Here is a 20,564-nt window from a genome sequence, read left to right as displayed (position 1 = left end):
GTGCTCCACACTGACATATTGGGCAGTAAATAAGAGGTTAATTTGAACGACGTGATTTATATAGAGAGAAAAATGTTCATAAATAATCACTTCATTAAAGATGTCAAGAAATTTGGGCAGTTGGGAAGATCTTGTATAAAAATATATGCTTAATATTTTCCTAATTCGCTTGTGTTTAGGATGCATACAATATGTTTGAGATGGATGGAGAGATGGATAAGAAGAAGAAAAAGATGAAGAAAAAGGATAAACTGGAAGGCATGAAAAAAGAAATGGATATAGTAAGTATTGAAAGTCGTCTGGCAGTAATATGTAATGATGATTATAGATGACGCTGTTTGCGATTTGTAGGCAATACTGAAGAAGTGTTAGTTTGCACAGCTGTGAGAAGTTTAATCTCAGCATGGGATAAAAAGTAACTGAGCCCACTCTAAAGTTCTAAAAAAGTAAAACCAACCAGCTCAGTATGAATAACCTTCAGAAGTTTTCTGACTCATTGTCGTTCTCTGTCTCCCCCTTCAGGATGATCATGAGATTACAATTGAGGAACTGGAAATGAGATATAACACGAGTGTAACCAAGGTATAAAAAAAAAGAAGAGGAAGAAGAGAAGGAAATCATGACATTCTGGCAACTAAGTTTTAGAGCTAATTATCTTTAAAACTACTCACTGAGTAAATTAGTTTTTCTGTCCTCCATCCACAGGGGCTGACCTCCACCTTTGCCCAGCAAATATTGGAGAGGGATGGTCCAAATGAACTGAAGCCTCCCAAAGGAACTCCGGAGTATGTAAAGTTTGCCAGGCAGCTGGCTGGAGGGCTGCAGTGTCTGATGTGGGTCGCAGCTGTCATCTGCTTCATCGCCTTTGGAATTGAACTTGGGAGAGGGAACCTCACCAGCTTTGACAATGTGAGCTATATTACCATTTAGACTGTTTCCCCTTTAATGCACCTACAAAATAACTGATGGAATGTATCAATAGATTGTGTGAATTGCTTTGAGAAGGACAGCTCACAGGCAGCGAAAAAGAAACACAAAGAAGAACACAATATGAACCTCTAGCTGTCTGTTTTCATGGTTACGTCTTCCTTCCAAAATCAGCTTTATCTGGCCATCACCCTGATTTCTGTTGTTGTGGTGACTGGGTGCTTTGGTTACTACCAAGAATTCAAAAGTACCAACATCATCGCCAGCTTCAAGAACCTGGTGCCACAGGTAAGTGCATTGTTGGTCCTAAATATTAGTATTAATATTAATATCAATATTAATATAAGGCTTATCTATGATTACATCACTTTTGACCTTTTTTCCTCCGACACATTCATGTTTTCGTCTGCCCCTCTGTGTCGTCTCCTCCTTTCTTCTTTCATCTTTGCTAATCCTATCCTCAATCTCCTAAAACAGCAAGCCATTGTGATCCGCGATGGCAAGAAAAACCAGATCAATGCCAACCAGTTGGTGGTGGGAGATTTGGTGGAAATCAAAGGAGGAGACAGAGTCCCTGCTGACATTCGTGTCATCACAGGACATGGTTGCAAGGTAAAACACACACTTCCTACATATGCACGAAGACATGGGAAAAATATGCTGTTTGTTAACAGCAGTTTCCTCCAATAACCTCCTAATATTTATGTTACATTATTTTAATGTCATTGATTTTAATAAAAGCAATGATAAAACGTTTTCATCCAATCCCAGTAAGAGATGGTAGAGGAATTTTCCAGCCCATCGTTACTGCAACATCATTATTTATATTAACATTGTGTGGTGTGTGACAGGTTGACAACTCATCTTTGACAGGCGAGTCCGAACCTCAAACCAGGAGTCCAGAATGTACTCATGAAAATCCACTGGAGACCAGAAACATAGCTTTCTTCTCCACCACCTGTCTGGAAGGTACAGCGCATGCACAGAAGCTATTTTGTCATTTATATAAGTATTATTGGTTATTGGTTTTGTATAAATCCTTCTACTACCTTGCTCAGGGGCACCATGGCAGTAAACAGTGCGGGATGAGGGAACACAAGCATGAATCTCACCTCTCCTCTCATCTCCCCTCCAGGTGTAGCCACTGGTGTGATCATAAACACAGGCGATCGTACCATCATAGGCCGGATTGCCAGTTTGGCAAGTGGTGTGGGCAATGAGAAGACGCCCATTGCCATTGAAATCGAGCATTTTGTGGACATCATTGCTGGTCTTGCCATCTTTTTTGGGTTCACCTTCTTTGTAGTTGCCATGTTCATTGGATACGCCTTCTTGGAAGCCATGATCTTCTTCATGGCTATCGTGGTGGCCTACGTGCCCGAGGGGCTACTTGCTACAGTGACTGTAAGATGGTGGATTTCTGTCTTTGAAACACTGATCCAGTTTAAAGCTGGTGGTCTGTAACTGGCCGGTGTCTTTGTGAACAGGTATGCCTCTCTCTGACTGCTAAACGACTTGCAAGGAAGAACTGTGTTGTGAAGAACCTGGAGGCTGTGGAGACATTAGGTACAGGACATGCCCTCTTCCTGTCTGTGATAACACAATGAATCAGTTTTGGCGTATAATGAACAAGGTCAGTGTACATGCATGTAGACGAGTGTAACCTTTAACCTGTGTATGTTTAGGGTCCACTTCAGTGATCTGCTCTGATAAGACGGGTACTCTGACTCAGAACAGAATGACTGTAGCTCATCTTTGGTTTGACAACCAGATCCACGCTGCTGATACCACTGAAGATCAGTCAGGTAAACAAAAGGGATAAAAGTCTATTCTTGTCCAAAGCACTTTTCAAAATCGATCATTGGTAGCAGTGTCATATAGAAGCTATAATGATCTATTGTGGTTGTATTTATTAGTAACCAGGTGATTGTGCGGTTTTCAGGCCAGAGTTTTGACCAGTCATCAGAGACGTGGCGTTTACTGGCAAGGGTGGCCTCCTTGTGTAACAGAGCTACATTCAAACCTGATCAAGAAGGAATCCCTATTCCTAAGGTACAAATGAAACATTCAAGACATCCATGTGGTCTATTCTGAACAGACAGAAAGTTACATTTTGCTCTGGCCTGAATCAGGTTACATTTTTGTAGTTTTGTATCTTCACCATTTTGTTTGTTTGTTTGACTAGAAAATAATAGTTCCTCCTTGTCTTTTTTAAGAACATATTTGTTATCATTGTCTCTTTGAATTTTCCTTTTTCTATCTCACACAGAGGCTTGTGGTGGGAGATGCGTCAGAAACAGCTCTGCTGAAGTTCACTGAGCTAACTGTAGGAAACATCATGGACTACCGTAATCGCTTCAAGAAGGTGGTGGAAGTTCCCTTTAACTCCACCAATAAGTTCCAGGTGATGATGCTCATACTGTGATTCTACTGTAATTCCCTGACTGGTGGTGAATCAAAGAGCACAGGTCAATTTCCTGTTTTACTCACCCCTCTCCAGCTGTCTATCCATGAACTGGAGGATCCACTGGACCTGCGTTACCTGTTGGTCATGAAGGGGGCGCCGGAGCGAATCTTAGAGCGCTGTTCAACCATTTTGATAAAAGGCCAGGAGCTGCCTCTGGATGAGCAGTGGCAAGAAGCTTTTCAGACAGCTTACATGGACCTGGGAGGGCTGGGAGAGAGAGTTCTGGGTTGGTAACACTGCTTTGGCTCAATCCTGTGGCTTGCTGTTATTTCCCCATACACTGAATACTAAGGGAAGTGACACTATTGACAAAATCTCACAAATGCTGCCGTTCAGCTTTGCAGCTAAAAAGAAACTGAGAGCTATGTAGTGAAATTGAGTATGATGTACAATGAAGAATTATTAGTAGTTTTTTTTTTCTTTCACCCACTCAGGTTTCTGCCACATCTATCTTAATGAGAAAGAATTTCCTCGTGGCTATCGATTTGACCCTGACGAGATGAATTTCACCACATCAGGACTGTGCTTTGCTGGTCTTATCTCTATGATCGACCCCCCGAGAGCCACTGTTCCAGACGCAGTGATGAAATGTCGGACTGCTGGGATCAGGGTTTGTTCATGGTGCATTAAAAGTAGCTTGTTAATGCAGGTTTGGAATCCCAAAAAAATCTCATCGCCTTGGCAGTGCTGAGATGCTGTTTTCACTTCTGTAGTTGGTGTATGTTTATTTACCCGTCTCATAATAGTTAAATATGTTGAATCCTTAGGTTGTCATGGTGACTGGAGACCATCCAATTACAGCAAGGGCAATAGCAGCTAATGTTGGCATCATCTCAGAAGGCAGTGAAACGGTGGAAGATATCGCCCAGAGGAAGCGTATTCCTGTCGAGCAGGTCAACAAGAGGTATTGGAGCATTTCCAACAGTTCATTTTCGGGACGATTCAGGAACCTGACTGTCTGTCTGCCTGCTCCACATACAGTGTGTAACTCTGTCATCCATGTGCAGGGACGCACGTGCTTGTGTGATCAGCGGTGGTCAACTCAAAGACATGACTACTGAAGAGTTAGATGATGCACTGCGTAACCATCCTGAGATGGTGTTTGCAAGAACATCCCCCCAGCAGAAACTGATTATTGTGGAGAGTTGTCAACGTCTGGTAAGTACAAGCAGGAACACCAATACACACACCAATGCATTTGATAGGACACAACAAGCTTCCTGTAGACATAATGTAACAAAAAAAAAGAAAAGATAGACACTGTAAAGCAAATATCTTACTTTAGTGAGATCTCCTGGGAGGATTGTGAACAAATAAGTAGCAGAGGAAGAGATTTGTTTGACTGCCATCACGTATCCCGTGCATTTTCAGGCAGACATGGTTTGTTTGTTTGTTTTATCCTTCTTTCCCCAGGGCTCTATTGTTGCTGTAACAGGTGATGGTGTGAACGACTCGCCAGCTCTTAAGAAGGCTGATATTGGTGTTGCCATGGGGATTGCTGGGTCTGATGCTGCCAAGAATGCAGCAGACATGATCCTGTTGGACGATAACTTTGCTTCCATTGTCACTGGAGTGGAGCAAGGTGAGGCTTAGTGGGACAAAAAATGAATCCTAGAGTCTAAAATGCAGCTGCATTAGAGGGAATTAGACAAACTGTCCACTGGCCCATGTATGAATTGTCTGTGTGTGTCTTCAGGCCGTCTTATCTTTGACAACCTGAAGAAGTCTATCGCCTACACACTAACCAAAAATATCCCTGAGCTGACTCCATATTTGATCTACATCACCGTCAGCGTGCCTCTCCCTCTGGGCTGCATCACCATCCTCTTCATCGAACTGGCCACCGACATTGTGAGTTAGTCCTGCTCTCTGTACTAGTTCAGACAGAAGCCATAATGTTTCTCACTCCCCCCTCCGCTGTATAGTGATCCTGTTTTGTTTATGCCTGTCTCCTGTAGTTCCCATCTGTCTCTCTGGCTTATGAGAAAGCAGAGAGTGACATCATGCACCTGAAACCGAGGAACCCTCGGCGTGATCGCCTGGTGAACGAAGCGCTGGCTGTGTACTCGTACTTCCAGATAGGTGAGACTGGTGTGGCTGTGTCTGTACTGGTCAACAGACTCTTTCGAACTAATTGTGCAGTTAACATGGACGTGAAACAGACTGACATGACAGTCACCTGAACGCATCTGCATTCATGCCAACAGACTTCGACAGTCACCGATTTTCAAAGTGGAGTAAAGCAGACCTACCACAGCCTGAGCTCGATTCATACATCCTTACAATAGCATTGGCTCCCCTCTCCTTCTGCTTTAGGGGCCATCCAGTCCTTCGCCGGTTTTACAGATTATTTCACAGCCATGGCCCAGGAAGGATGGTTTCCTCTCTTGTGCGTCGGTCTGCGTTCTCAGTGGGAGGATGTTCACCTTCAAGACTTACAGGACAGCTATGGACAGGAATGGGTTAGTTCTGACTGATATATATGCGTGCATTTTCTTTTTTCTATGTTGATGTATTTTCAGCAGAGTAGAAACCAAAGAACTCCTTCCTTGCCTGCTCATAGACATTCAGCCAGAGGTTGTACCAGGAGTATACGTGCTACACTGTGTTTTTTGTCAGTATAGAGATCTGTCAGATCTCTGATGTGCTCATCAGAAAAACTCGACGTCTGTCTGTGTTCCAGCAAGGCTTCTTCAGGTCAGTGTAGGCCCAGCCCTCACATGGTTTCCCCCCAATACGATACTCTTTATTGTATACGAGACTAATACATATACGACAACGTATACAGTTCATTTTATTTGCACCTCTACTAACTGGCTGGTTGGTCATTTATGTCCAGGAACCGGGTTCTGGTTACTGCCATAGTCTTCCAGCTCTGCCTTGGTAATTTACTTTGTTACTGCCCTGGGATGCCCAATATCTTCAATTTCATGCCTATCAGGTAAAAGCAAGGCTCAGATTGGATTACGACATCTACTATATCATTTCTTTCTGTACTCATTGCCTTTTGCCCAAATTGGATATAAAAAAAGATTGTTAAATTTTACATTCTGTGTTTTTGCTTTAGGGTACAGTGGTGGTTTGTTCCTCTTCCATATGGTATTTTAATCTTTGTCTACGACGAGATCAGAAAGTTAGGAGTCAGAAGATATCCAGGAAGTAAGCCAATATTAGTCAAACTCCACAAACATTAAGACACCCCTAACTATCCATTCATCTGTCATCACTTTAAAAACATTCTTCATATCTGTTTCTTGTCCTCTCACAGGTTGGTGGGATCAAGAGTTATACTACTGAGACCAGAGAGGCTCTTTCAATCACCCAAATATCCATATGGATGAAAGCTTACTCTGTAATCTGTGTGTTTATAACCAGTCCTTCCTTTATGAATATTCAAGTGTGCCTGAATCCCTTTAAATATAATCTGAATCATAGCTGAAAGTCAGCAGTGAATAATTCACACAGATTAGTTGCATTCCATCTCTGTGGCTGACCTGAAATCAAATGCAAAAGCAGCAACGTGGTTGGACTCCATATACTCCCTCATGTGTGTGTTTTTTTTTTTTTGTTTTTTTTTTCTTCTTCTTCTTGTAGTTGATGTTATCGAATTTGGTACCTTTGCTCAACTTTTCGTTTGCATTTGAATGGTACAGGATTCACAAATGCACACCCACTCAAAATTTCACTTATGATCTGTTTTAATGCTAAAGGCTCAATGTGCCAGATTGAGCCTCATGTTTAAGAATATACAATGTGCACAACAATGTTTCAAAGTGGAATTTGATTTTGATTGTTTTCATAGAAATCAATACATCATTGACATGTTTATAACAACTCAATGTACTCACACAGTCAATAATAATTAAACATTAAAATGGTGACTGAATAAGTATCCAGACAATATGCAAGGCAAGAACAGCCAAAAAGTAAGCAACCTGTAATGATAATACCTGAAAATGTAATTTATTATCAATGTTTAGCAATAAAATGTGAATGACAATTTCATTGTGACATTTAAATATCTGACTTACTCAAATTTTTAAGACACAACAAACAGAATGTGGGAAGGTTTGTTTCCAAGCAGTCATCAACCACATCGTCATTACCTTCAGTGAACTGCACCTTGTTCCACAGCTCATTTCTTTCTTAGAAGTCCACAAATGTCATTTTAAGTGCTGCTTTCATTTTGTGTCTCTTTATAACTCCCAGCTGAAAACTTTTAAAAACTGTTTAAAAAGTGAGCGAAGAGGTCTCCGTTTTGTTTAATAGTATCTTTATCTCCACATTCATTTATGCCATGTTTTTCTTTTACCTCCCTTCAAGTGCGTTCTGCGTTTCCTCTTTTCTTTGCTTATGCTTTGTCGTCTCCTCACTTGTACCCACCTCATTCTGTTCAGTTGCTTTCTGTTTCTCATCTACTCCACTTTCCAGATGGCGATTTTGCCATCAAGGCGTGCAGAGCCACTCAGGACATAGCGATCCTCAGCTGAGCAGAGTGTCTGGATGCTGTCTGAATGAGCTTGCAATTCCTTTGACACAGTGTGACTCTCTGGGTCCACAACCAACACCTGACTCCTCCGCTGGCCATCGGAATGACCTCCGACACCACTCCATCCACGACAGCCCACCCAGATCTGAGGAGAGGACATCGAGGCAAAGGAGCAGTTAGTAAGTGACGACTGACAGATGAAGAAAGGAAAATAAATGATGAGGGCGATGAGATAAGAGTCAGCAAACAATCACACTTTCTGAGAAAGACACGGCGTTGTCATTGGCCTTATTTATGCTGCATAATTTACAGCATCTGCACCATATTTTCAAACTGCTGTAGTTATAAAACTGTTTATTGTTATAAAATTTCCAATTGCCAATGATAATGATTTGTGTTGTGATTTGATTTTCAAAATATGAGCAAATTACTTTTTTCGATATATTGCTTAATCATTGCCCAGCTGGCACATCTTAAAATACTATCAACTTTATTTGTACGTGCAACAGTGAAACACAAAAAACAGAAGCTACAGTAGTTACAGGATAACTTTGTGATCAGACCTGTTGTACTATCATGTCTGATGTGTAGCTCACCTGGTCCTTGACACAAATCATACAGGTGACTCCTGAACTGCCTGGCAGGGAGATCTTTTTGAATGGATGCCTGTGGTTGTTAATGTGCCACAGACACAGCTCCCCTGAGTCTGCAGAGCCTGCCCACAACTGACCTCGCTGAAACACAAACACACAGTTACATCTCTAACAGGAACACAATAGTTATACAATGTCTTTATCTGCATATCCCTATATTGGGAAATTCAAGTCACACTTTCAGTTTCACGCTCAGTTGAAATGACTACTGCTTCCAATTATGATAAAGCTAGCTAGCTACCAAACTAATCAGTCATATGGTGATTTATTGTAAAACTGCTTCACTTGTAAATTATAAAAAGAAGAAGTGTGAGGGGTTACTGGAGGGTTATTTGCCATTTGTACAGCTGCACACAGTGTGGACACAAGCTCTCAGTAAGGCAAGAAAAAAGAAAAAGACATACAGACAAGCGAAAATATAAAGAATAGTAGAAAATCAAATGTAAAAAAGGTATAATAAATCCAAAGAAATAAAAAAAAAAAGACTTCAGCTACAGGGCTTTGAGAATGATATTGTTGCACAATTACAGTTTTACAGTTGAAGGCTTGACATGCAGTTGAACAGTTGGCTGGATGGCTGATGAGCAAATCACCTCTGGCATTACAATGAAGCTGCTGAAGCTACTGGGCATGCCCTCTAGGTCATCAGGAAGCGGCATCCGACGTTGTGGTATCCCGTTCTTCTTCATTTCCACAATGCCATTGCCACAGCCTGCACATACACAAACACATTTGTTCAACAAACTGTGATCAGGGTCCTTTTGCAGAAGTGCAGTGCAATCCGAAGCTGTGTGTTCAGTAAAGACCTTGTCACACAGGTCTACCACTTGGCACGTATACAACTCCATGATTAGTAATGCCATTGTAGCAGGAATATAAAAACCACATTAATGGAATTTCAGTTAAAGGTGGGTGAATTTAACGGTGGACGGTTGGTGGAGAACAGTGTTTTTATGAGAAGGATTTTCATGGATAAGTTCAAGTGAATGGAGGCAGAAGTAATTATGCAGATAAAAATGAAACATGAATAAAAAGTTTGACAGTAGTCTGGAAGTAAGTCTGTACTCACAGCACCACAAGGTGCCATCATGGATCTGTATGGAGGAGAGATGGTCACAGCTCAGGTGGAGGTGCCGCTTCACTTTCAGACTGGCCGAGTCCCACTGCAGGATTGTCCCATCGCTGCTGCACGAGTACACGTGCTGACTTTGAGACAGACAAAAAGAAACAACTGATGGTTCTCTATGTTGTGTTTCAAAAACACATCTACAGTTTACTAACAAATTTGGACTAATATCGAATGTGATGGCCAGAGTACAGTTAGGCTCTACCTGTTGTGTTGATCCCTAGTGTCCACTGTGAGGCTGGTCACTTCATGTCTGTGCTCCGTCAGCTGTTTGTTGCAGCACATGCTGTGATTATCAATGATGTAGATTACAGAGTCCTGGGAGCCAATCCACACCTGCTCCTGGACCAATCCCAGCATGCAGTTCTGTACAGAAGATGTGATACGTAATATCCGTTCCAATAATTAATAGTATAATTTGTTTCCTATCCTATTCCTATAGATGTGCAGTATATTAAAGAGGATTAAAGTGTAGAAATGTGGTTGAACGTTTTAATCAAGACAGCGTGGTCGATCGGAACCAAAGACATTTTTCATTCTTCTACAAAAAAAAACTTATGCTTTTGGAAACCATTTAAGTGGAATCGTTAATTTAACTTTTTCTGAAGTAGACATTGTGCTCCCTCAGGCTCAATGCACTTCAAATGAATCTAAAATTGAACTTCATAAAGGCATTTTCTTTGATTTCCAATCAAGATCCATTGAGAAAATAAATGATATTTATACATATACATCATTTCTTTTATTCTGTGCATTGCTCAGCATTTTTAAAGCTGCCTATATGCCCACAATCCCTGTGACCGCTAAAAGCTCTACTAGAGATGGAGGAGTCATTTGTGTGTAAACAGACTCCGATGTGTAAACCCGGTGAAATTCTCAGTTAAATAGACATCACTACAAGCAAATGAGTAACAAGTCTGCTCTCACCAGCTGTGCCTCTCCGACCTGGATGGAGTCCTGCAGAATGGACCAGCTAGCTGCATCAAATACAACCACTTTGCCCCCAGTGAGAGCCACCCACAGCTTTGGGTTCATCTCATCCTCTGAGCCATTGCATGTTAACTGACCTGGAGAGGGAGAAGGAGACGGAGGGTCAGAGTAAATTGTGAAAGCTCTTTGCAGTAAAAAAAAGCACGTTGCTGAGCAGGGTGAAAATGGGACTCTTCGCTCTCTCTTCTCTATTTGTTCTATTTTATTTCTATTTTAAAATGTGCACTCAAAGGCTAAATAGCTGACATTGGCTCTGGTTGACATATCTGGCATGGCTGATGCGTTTGTTCACTGTCACAGTGTAAACAGGCGAGATACTAACAACACCAAAATTGTCCTGTCTGTGAATAAACAACACAGCAAGGGTTGTTAATCATATTATGTTAATCATATTGCCGTAAAACCATTTAAAATGACCATATGCACACACATGTGCAGACACTCACTCCAAGATTCGTGACATACAAGTTCAAATAATTCCTTGTCAAACAGCACCTGGTGTGTACAGCAGCACATGTACAGTCTGAGGTTCAGCCAGGTCCAGTGAAGGGTTGATCTTGTGTTTTAGAAACTCGGAGGTAGTTTTCGGTACCATCATGGGCACTGCGTGATCATAAACATGATGAATAGACATCAGAGGGACAGCAAACAAAAACCCATTTTACAAATTTGTGTGGAATGAAAAAAAGACAAGGCAGAAAGTGCATAGAAACAGAGCCCAGACCTTCATGTTTAATCTTATCAAAGTAAGCCAGTTTTGAGGCAGCGATGATCGACCTCTGGGTCTGCAGACAGCCCATGACGGCATCCATTAACAGCACATTGGTCAGAGCCTGAGTCATGTACTGAGGGTCCTAGAGACAGAAAATGAGTTCACTAAACAGAAATCAGCGTGCAGTGTGGGCAATCACAATGACGGTAAAATTAAAGTTAAATTAAAGTTAAATTAAAAAGTCTAAAAATGTGGTCATATAAGCATTTGCAACCAACTCAAGTCTGAAATATCCACAACTGAGTTTATTGGTCCTAGGCACAGGTCACTACCGCTGCGTTTTTCTGTTTGGCCAGGTGTTACCTTATGTTGATCAGCCATCTTGCGTCCCGTCCACATTTCTTTGACTATGAGGTTCCAGAGTTCAGTCTCTGTCTTCAGGTTGGCCTCAAAAACCTCAGTCCTGCCAGAGGTCTGGATACGCAGAGAAGGAATACGAACAAGAAGGAAGGGAGCTGAGGCAATCTTCACATCCTACAGGGAGATGGAGAAATCACTGATAAATATAAGAGAGGGGATTATGTTAGATCCCAGTGAAAATAGGATTCAGAGAAAAGGGATTAAAGACACTTAACCTGTATATCTCTAAACTTTGTGATTTCCAAGTAGCCTGGTTGTCCTTCGGTAAGCAAGAACAGACGTTTCTGAGTCATGGCGATCTTGCCAACTCCGTGCGAGGTTTTGACACAGGATGATAACTTGTAGACACACTCGCTATTGTTAAGGTGGTCAATGACCTCAGTGGGCAAATTAACATGTTGTGCCTCATCCTCGGACTCCTTCCAGAAAGTGTAAAAGTCTCTAAAGAGGCCCGGATCCACCTGGTTTGACTTGCCTAGGGCACATGTAGAGTTTCATCAGTGCCAGTAAACGGACAAATATAGTGAGATAAATATGGAAAGACATGAGCAATGTATGCACATAAAGTGATGTTGGAGGACCAAAAAACATTATGCTGAAGCGACCTCCAAGACTTTGGGTGTTATGGGTCAGCAGTCAGTGGAGTAAATCAGGTGCTTCTAATTCTAAGTCTAGATTCATTTCATGACTTTTGCTACACGATACGTCCTTTGTGCTGAAATGACTTCAAATTCAACACTGATGATGACTTCTCTTCCTTCCTCTGACTGTCTGTTGCTGCTCTCGTATTATAGCAGTTGATCACATATATATATGTGATCAACTGCTCATTCTGAAGTGTTGATTGTGATTAGACGTGTGGCGGCTGATAACAATGTACTGGGGTAGAGACATGCTAGGTATATTTTTTTAAACTGTTCCACCATACCAGCTTGCCTGTTAGATGGTGCATAAATGTACTCATTAAATTTTGATAAGGGTAGAGTAAAGAAAATGAAAATTGGGCCATCTTGTGTGACTTTTTTAAACACTAAAAGATTCACACTGAAGAAGTCCTACCTCAGACAAACTCAACCCGAAAAAATGCAAAATAAATAAATCTAAAAACCAATCGTGAGACTTCTCTGAAGGGACAGTGTCTGTACTTCTTCTCAGTTGGACTTGTTTTGCAGCCGCTCTTAAAATGGTTAATTTTAGCAACTAAGCAAGTGTATGTGTGCGTGTCTGCATGTCGATGCAAAACAGGACATGTTACACAAGCTGTACTTCACACTCACAGAGCATTAAAGGAGCATAATAGATCATTTGATGGCTGCTTGATTCCACCATGTCGGCAGCATTTGGTGTCACTGATTCGAAATGATTCTTTGTAATGCTGGTAAATAATATAATGTCTGGCCTCTTCTGCGTCCATCATGTTAGTCCAAAGCATTTGTGGCACTCACTGCACATTTGTGACAAACAGCAAAAGTTTTGTGTAAACTATACACATCAGCCCCCCTCCTCAACACTTACCATCAGTGAGTGCATCAAATAAACGGTGTATAGTTGCTATGTCCTTAACAATCCCACATTCCTGGACACACTGCACAAACTCATCCTGATGCAGATGCTTTCGAGGAAGTTTAAACTTCTTAACATGGTTGTCCGGCTGCACATATGGCTTCTCATTCTCTGTTTTAACCTAACCGGTAAGAAGAGAAAAAAGTTTCAGCATAGAGAAAGATGGACCCGGCAAACATAATGGTGAAAATGAAGATGTCAAACTGACCTTGGTGATGAGTCTCTTGAGCTCAGGTCGTTTGTCAGCTTGCTGTCTCTCATCTTGGTGCAGTGAATCCACCAGCCATGTGGCCAAATGTGTGGGAAAGATGGTGGTGTCCGTCTTATAGAGGTTCTGGAAATCACTCAGAGCCTCCAGCCTCCGGGAACACAACGTGTTGATGAAACCACGCAGGTAGTAGAATCTGAGGATGGAAATTTTTTTAATTCAAGATTCAAGAGATGTACAAAATGTGCAATATACACCACAGGAAAGAAATGGTTGTTCTTGAAACCACCACAGGAAGAGAAAATATGCACGCATGACTGACTGTATGGATAGGAAATGGTAACGGAGTACCTGGCAAGCATAGCAGAGTTCTCGTTTTGGATGGAGAAGATGGCCTTGCTTAGCTGCTGGATGAGCTCGCTGTAATAGCTTTGGACAGAGTGGAAGGACAGAGATGCTGGGAAATCTGGGAGTTTAAAAACCTTTACAGGCTTAGGAGGTGTTCTCAGAGCTAGGGGACAAAGACAGAGTGGAAGATGTGGAAATGTTCAGTCATTATTGCCACGCCTCTATCAGGACAGCCAGTACCTCTGTATGTAACTAAAGCAATAACGGTGTAATCACCAGGGTCAGACACGATGAGCCGAGGCACTAATGCATTTCTTTGGAAGTTGATAGTTTGGGCATCTCCCAAGTTAGGAAGGCTCATCCCCAGTCTTTTATTCAGCTGAGTCTCTGTGATGGAGCTCTTTCTTCGGGCTTGGATCTCCTGCATGGTGGGTCTGCGTGTGACTTCAACCATTGCCTTCATCCTAGAGGACACATGATAAACGAGTCACATTGCATTTAAACTGTTTCAGCGCAAAAAGGAGATAAAGGAACTAAATTTAAAAAAGGAGAATTTGGAAAAAAGGAAACGTTTAATAAAACAATAGTAAATTGTGCCTGTGTACTGTGTCACACTGTGTGTTTCTGGGATTATACAATCCAATTTAAATCAGTAGACACACGCAAATGTTACCGGTCAGTTTAAAGATTATTACGTAGGTGTAATGTCTCACTTCTGCATCTCTGAGCGAGTGCTATGTTCCATGCGGGCATAGTTGTCTATTTTCCTGTTGAGACGATCCTTGAGGAAGGAATGGAAGATGTACGTGTCCAACACCTGCAAGGTACAACAGCATCCCATTACAGCTCAGAGGTGAGGTTTCTTAGAAATATCTTGCTTTTGTACCTAGTAAGTATTTACCTTCTTGTAAAAAAGTTGTTCAGCTGGTTCTCTGGACTTCAGGAATTCTTCAGTGTTAAAAACTCGATGTTCATAGTTAAGATGACTACTTACATCCCTTTAAAATGCACATGCATATATATTAACAAGACGCGTTGAATTCATTTAAATAACCGTCCAACCACGCATATGTCCAAAGAATACACACGCACACACACACACACACACACACACACACACACACACAGTCAACCTGAATATGTTGACAATCAGCTCCAGTGTGATCCGCTGGATGTCATGGTTGAGGTTTTGCTGCCATGCTCTTCTTTGTGCCCGCTGTTCGTTAATGTTGGTGCAGCTCATGTGATGGCACTGAGCCAAGTCAAAGTGTATCTTCAGAGACTGACTCCTGAAAAAGGAAAAGGAAAAAAAAAAAAACAGACCGTAACGCTGCTACACATGCTTTATTTCACTACTGTTGGTAGCTCCTCAGGTACCTCTGTGTGAAGCAGTCAGCAGCAGCTGGAGGAACGTGAGGAAGGTCAATGGTATCAGAGCAGGAAGTGGAGACACTTCCATTGTCAATGTTGATTAAGATGAGATCATTTGTTTCCTGGATAAATGAGCGTCAAATACAATTAATGTCTCATTTTATCTGTATTGCTTTGTAAGTTTCAGTTAGCAAGGTACTTACAGCAGCAACCTCTTCAAAATGACTGAGATGGCAGCCCATAAGAAAGGCAGTCGGAGCCATGAGAAAGTCCAGCATGCCTCTGGCCAGGATAGGAACATAAGGCTGCTGCCATGATAAAGGCTATAAAGGAATGGATGAACAAACTGACGGGCCAGAAACAAAAGAATGGCAATGTAAACTGCATAAAACTATGTCTTTTTGATGCCCAAAATAAATTATCACAATGAAATCTTGGTACTATGATTTTAAATTTCATTGCAAAGATGTTTTCATTGTCAGCAGTCTAAAAAACAGGAAGTCTCAATTCCAAGACATCAAACTGTTACATAACCTTCAAGTTAAGTAACACTTCCTAACACTGCTTTGCCTTTTTTAAATGTTCACATATACAGTAGATTTGAACTTACTTGCAGAAAGAGCAGCAAACTCTCCGCTGTCAGAGTGAGCCTGGCCCAGTCAGAAGAAAATAAAACCACTCGCTGTTCCTGCAGGAGACAAGATATCACCTGCAGACACATCGACGGAAAGATGGACAGGCAGATAAAGAGGGGTGAGGGTTAACAAGAGCTTCTTCCTGCTTCACTACCAAATGCAACAGGGTTGTGTAACACCTGAAGTAGCTGCTGTGGCCTGAAGCAGAGGAAAGGTAGATGGAGGTCTAAATCTATAGCTGGCTGGTCTTTGTCTTCACTGGACGGTAAAACAATGGTCAGAGGACGCAAAGTAAACATCTGGGGGGGTAAAAAAACAAAAACCAAACACAGCTAAATCTCAATTAAAGACTAAATGAATGAACTGTACGTGTGCACGTTTATTCTCTCTGCAGAGGTCAGAGTAGGCTCACCTACTCAGGCCAAGTGAATACAGAGTAAACAGATTTTCACATCACTGCCGCACAAACCCACACACAGTCAGACACGCACCATGTGCAGCTGTCCAGGAGGAGGGACAGGCACAAGTGTCAGTTTGGCTGCAAAGTCCTTCACTCTCTCCTCCATGTCTGAGAAACGACAAGTTCTGAGCTGGACTAACAGGCTAACAAAGACAGAGAGACAAAGACACATGAATTTTGTCTCAACAACGCTGAACGCTGCAAATGAATAACGCCTTAAGAAGATTATCTTAACGTTACAGGTCAAATATATTACTCATACACTGTTGGCCTGTTGACCCCCTCAGAAACATTTCTTTGTTCTATATGTTCTATTTTTGGTCTCTCACCAGGACAGACAGTCTTTGAGCGCAGTGAAGTACGGATACTTGGATATGGCACAAACACTGAACACAGAGAAAAGTGTTGAATACTTTGAGGACACGGCTCCATTGTGGAGGAAAGATGTCCCGTCCTGTAAAAACAAACAAAAGACTGTCACAAAGTGATCAACGTATGCACTTTAAACATTTTGGAGCAAACTGCATGTTACAAATCAGTTTGTCTTGCAACAAAACACAGTTGTAAGTTACCAGGTACTGTGGAGTGCTGTGTACCAGTATCGGACGGTACCATTGCATTACTACTCCATGGGTCTTGTTGCCAAAGACATCAGTGAATACCAGAAAGTGAAATCGTTCATCTCTCTGTTCATTAGTTACTTGGAGCCCATCTGGTAAAAAGAAATATAAACATTCATTAACACCTTTGACTGATGTGGCATAACTGTATGGTGTCACTTTTATGCTGCTCTACAGCTAAACAGCAAGTTCCTCAGTGAAGACAGTGATAAGGAATTCCTGTCAGCGCTTTCAATCAGAACACAAACTTAAAACCAGGAGAGCAAATACCAGGGAAGCAAAGCTGAGGTAAAGCCATCAGGTCAATATCATTTGGAACACGAGCATCTTCACTTCCTCTTCTTCCTTCTGCGGCTCCAGCTAGAAACGTAAACAGATAAAACAATCACAGATGACAATATTAAAAACGACTTGCCCAAGGAACAAAAAGGCTCCACATGTTTTTAATCCTTGAACAATATTTTCAAAAACTAACATCTGTTAGGTAGGTATAGATATTTGACCAAATGGTGGACCACACCAAACAAGCAGGTGCCAAACCTTGGCTCTGGGTTGCAGCAGCTGAGGGAGATTGTTCCCTCTTCCTCCTGAGAAAGGAGCGTTGCATCTTTCCGCGTAGCCTCAGCACTTCGCTATCATTTTGTGGTCTGCTAACAAAGGGAGGTGCCAGGACGTGCAGAACCTCTGGCTCCAACAGCAGACTCTCTGGACCTTCATTATTGTTGACAGCCTAAGTGGGAGATAGGTAGAGGACGGTAAGGTGGTGGGCTCCATTCTTATGTATATGACAATTGTCATGTAGTAGAAAACAAGTTGGATTATTAAAATCTAGATGTTATCAACACGGTTAGCGTGGCTTTTTAGCATCATTATCATCAGGACATTATTTTTCGTCATAGTTCATCTTATTAATCTGCAAATATTTAGCTTGTTTCGATTTATTTTGTCTTTATTAGACTCTGGAAGTTGAGCAGAGAGTTGACAGAGAGTTGACCTGATCACAATCAAACTGGGTTTGTTTTTATCACTGCTGACCAGTTTAAAGGTTTTACTGATGCTGCTGCTGTGGCCAGATGTCCATGAACCAGGTTAATGAAAGGTTAAGGTGACAAAATGTTAGGTTTACAGGTATTCTCTGCATTTGTGGCACATTTGAAGGCAAATACCTGGTAGACATCCCTAAGTTTATCACTAGATGCTCCTACGACCACACAGGCTTCCAGCAGAGCAGGAAGCTGATGGTCCGACATCACTGAAACCAGGCTGCCTTAGAGTGGCTGGATCACAACCACTGAGAGGACCAGAGGAGACACAAAGATGGGTTTAAAAAGGAACCAGAGTGACAAAGATGAAGAGATAGGGAATAAAATTATGTGTTTTTTATTTTATTTTTACCATGATGGCAGTTTCTCTCATCTTCATGTTCCTGCGTGAGAACAACACTGATAAGTTATATAAAGCTTTATTATATGACAGAGTGGTTGCTAGGGTTATTTTCCTTTATGCTCTTATCATCAACACCCTCCTAAGCTCTGAAAGCTGCAAAGTGTAAACATAGTATCCTTGCTATCATCTCACTGTAAACAAATAAAGCTGTAAATTCAACATGTCGAGGAAAATTCTCCATCAGTCCATGCATAAAGCCATCACTTCACTGACACATGAGTACAGAGAACAGACACACTGTGCTGCAGCGGATCTACATTTACGGAACTAATGCTCTGTGTTATTGATTACCGTCGCATGAATCCATCTGTGGAAGTACACGTTATTGCCAGCAGATTATCAGCTTGTGATTTTTCAAAAGTAGCAGCTTGTGATTTTTGAAAAGTAGCAGCAGACGCAGCAAATAGGTGTTGAATATAAGTTCGTAAAACAACTGAATCTGTTAAGCGACATTAAGCACTAAACCCTCCAATCATTGGTCATGCCTCCCTCTTTTGCTTGACAGTTATGAAAACCACACACTCTGATCTAATCTAATCTAATGCTAAGACAGACAATGACCAACAGACCTTGGAACCAACTCACGCTGAATGGCCTACGCAGATGAAAGACTAAAAGAAAGGGTTCCCTGTGGAACATACATGAAATGATGACTAATTCTCAGCAGGAAGAATTTTCAGAACGAAACTAATTTCCCATTACAGATCGTGTCACATGAACAGCTCCTGGCCCTCCATTATTAGTGTGAGGACACTTTTATCAGTACGTATTAGTGTGACAAAATCATCACAATCTATAGCACAAGCATGGACCACCTGAAATAAAGTGGGGAAATGCATCAACACAATCATTTTAGATTAGTGTTACACTTTCTGCTTATATCACAGCACCATAAGTGACAGAACACACAACAATTTCACAATTCTGTCAGTAGGATCAGAGCTCAGGCAAGCTCGACTGGGAACGAGTAATAAAGGAGAGTCATTTAAAGGGTGAGCACTGCAGAGTGGAAAAAACCACCACAATGAAGCATTTATGGGAATACAAGCCGAGTGAACATGCAAAATAGAAACACAACCGACCTAGAAATAAAAGCTGGTCTATCGGTTAATCACAGTCTTGAAGATCAAACAAACTGATACTTGTCCACCCCTTTGATTCGCATTCATGCAGATCCAGATGCAAACAGGGCAGTTTGTTAGTTAGTCCTCAAACTTTCTGTCACTCGTCTTTCATTTAAATCATTCTCTGGAGCTTATAATACACCTGTAGAAGAAGGAAAGGCAGATATGCCAGGCATTAAATAGAAATGAAGCTGAAAATGGTCACACAAACAAAAGCAAAACAAAAATCATTGAATTTGTGACCTATTGCTTGGATAGAAGGTTAGGCACACTGTTAAGATCCAAAGTAAAACTGCATGCACATGCTGGAACCCACAAAGGATATTCAATTCAAAAGTTTAGTTAACTTTAGTTTAACTTTCAGAGCGTCACTCATTGACTGTTTGGAGTTGAGCTGTAGCGGTTTTATTGCTGATGTGACATGTGATCCGGCGTCAGGTGAGAGGATGCTTCTTGCCAGTTTCTTCTTAGATTGTCAAAGTTCGCGCTGAAACTCCAACAAGCCGCTAAAAAAAAAAAAAAAAAAGAAAAAAAAAAGTGATGGTAAATAACTGACCTGCTCAGAGAGGGCAGTGATCCGACACACTCACATCCGCAGCAGACTGCAGAATGAAACCGAACTGATCACGTTCACAGTCAGTCCTCTTCCTGTTCCTGTGAGCGGAGACAAACCGAGGTCCTGTCCGGTAACACGGACACGACCGGCTTCACGCATCCAAACACGTAAAGAGACACCGGTGAGTTCACTCTGCTGGACTTCCTGTCAGACCTGTTACAGTGGTCAGTGATTTCAGAGGAAACTCGAACTGAATCCTGCATCAGTGTTTGTGTCATTGTTGTCGTTCTCAGCCTGAGCTGAAGGTGGCAGTGCTGCACTGGAGAGAGAGCCAGTCCTACACTATTTTTCCACAATATGTGGGTTGTGAAAAACATTAACTTCACTGTGCTGAGAGACCTTTTACGTGTTTGTGATAACTTTTTATCCTCAAATGTTCACACTGTTTT

At 41.7% G+C, this 20,564-nt stretch overlaps 2 protein-coding genes across 3 annotated transcripts; one reads left to right on the top strand and one right to left on the bottom strand.

Annotated features, from left to right (window-relative positions):
- The first annotated feature begins 245 nt into the window (after positions 1 to 245).
- Positions 246 to 6,934, top strand: LOC115045084 (potassium-transporting ATPase alpha chain 1). The gene is made up of 23 exons (XM_029504575.1): positions 246 to 281; positions 523 to 582; positions 706 to 909; positions 1,102 to 1,215; positions 1,405 to 1,539; positions 1,779 to 1,896; positions 2,018 to 2,331; positions 2,415 to 2,493; positions 2,613 to 2,732; positions 2,870 to 2,979; positions 3,197 to 3,331; positions 3,428 to 3,620; positions 3,829 to 4,004; positions 4,162 to 4,298; positions 4,402 to 4,552; positions 4,808 to 4,976; positions 5,091 to 5,245; positions 5,353 to 5,476; positions 5,711 to 5,856; positions 5,958 to 6,091; positions 6,234 to 6,335; positions 6,462 to 6,553; positions 6,663 to 6,934. Exons 1-23 carry the CDS (start codon positions 261 to 263, stop codon positions 6,689 to 6,691), a joined length of 3,018 nt encoding a protein of 1,005 aa, XP_029360435.1. The 5' UTR covers positions 246 to 260; the 3' UTR covers positions 6,692 to 6,934.
- A 152-nt stretch (positions 6,935 to 7,086) lies between these two features.
- On the bottom strand, positions 7,087 to 20,343 carry LOC115044722 (DENN domain-containing protein 3-like). Of its 2 annotated transcripts, XM_029503899.1 has the most exons (29): positions 20,116 to 20,343; positions 18,385 to 18,415; positions 18,156 to 18,280; positions 17,530 to 17,719; positions 17,260 to 17,349; positions 16,942 to 17,081; positions 16,699 to 16,823; positions 16,401 to 16,512; positions 16,089 to 16,208; positions 15,885 to 15,983; positions 15,478 to 15,597; positions 15,281 to 15,396; positions 15,037 to 15,192; positions 14,805 to 14,901; positions 14,617 to 14,720; positions 14,180 to 14,367; positions 13,907 to 14,066; positions 13,556 to 13,751; positions 13,300 to 13,468; positions 12,000 to 12,259; positions 11,728 to 11,898; positions 11,377 to 11,506; positions 11,148 to 11,255; positions 10,590 to 10,729; positions 9,868 to 10,028; positions 9,606 to 9,742; positions 9,130 to 9,248; positions 8,480 to 8,617; positions 7,087 to 8,028 (listed from the first exon to the last, which is right to left on the bottom strand). In XM_029503899.1, exons 3-29 carry the CDS (start codon positions 18,237 to 18,239, stop codon positions 7,810 to 7,812), a joined length of 3,849 nt encoding a protein of 1,282 aa, XP_029359759.1. In that variant the 5' UTR covers positions 18,240 to 18,280; positions 18,385 to 18,415; positions 20,116 to 20,343; the 3' UTR covers positions 7,087 to 7,809. The 2 variants fall into 2 exon arrangements, with proteins under 2 accessions (XP_029359759.1, XP_029359761.1); XM_029503901.1 differs by lacking the exons at positions 16,401 to 16,512; positions 16,699 to 16,823; positions 16,942 to 17,081; ... (3 more) ...; positions 18,385 to 18,415; positions 20,116 to 20,343 and adding an exon at positions 16,322 to 16,340.
- Positions 20,344 to 20,564: the final 221 nt, after the last annotated feature.

The sequence above is a fragment of the Echeneis naucrates genome, chromosome 6, assembly GCF_900963305.1.
Source record: "Echeneis naucrates chromosome 6, fEcheNa1.1, whole genome shotgun sequence".
In the NCBI taxonomy this organism is placed as follows: domain Eukaryota; kingdom Metazoa; phylum Chordata; class Actinopteri; order Carangiformes; family Echeneidae; genus Echeneis; species Echeneis naucrates.
Note: the sequence above shows the minus strand (reverse complement) of the source record. Positions and strands in the feature narration are given on the sequence as shown.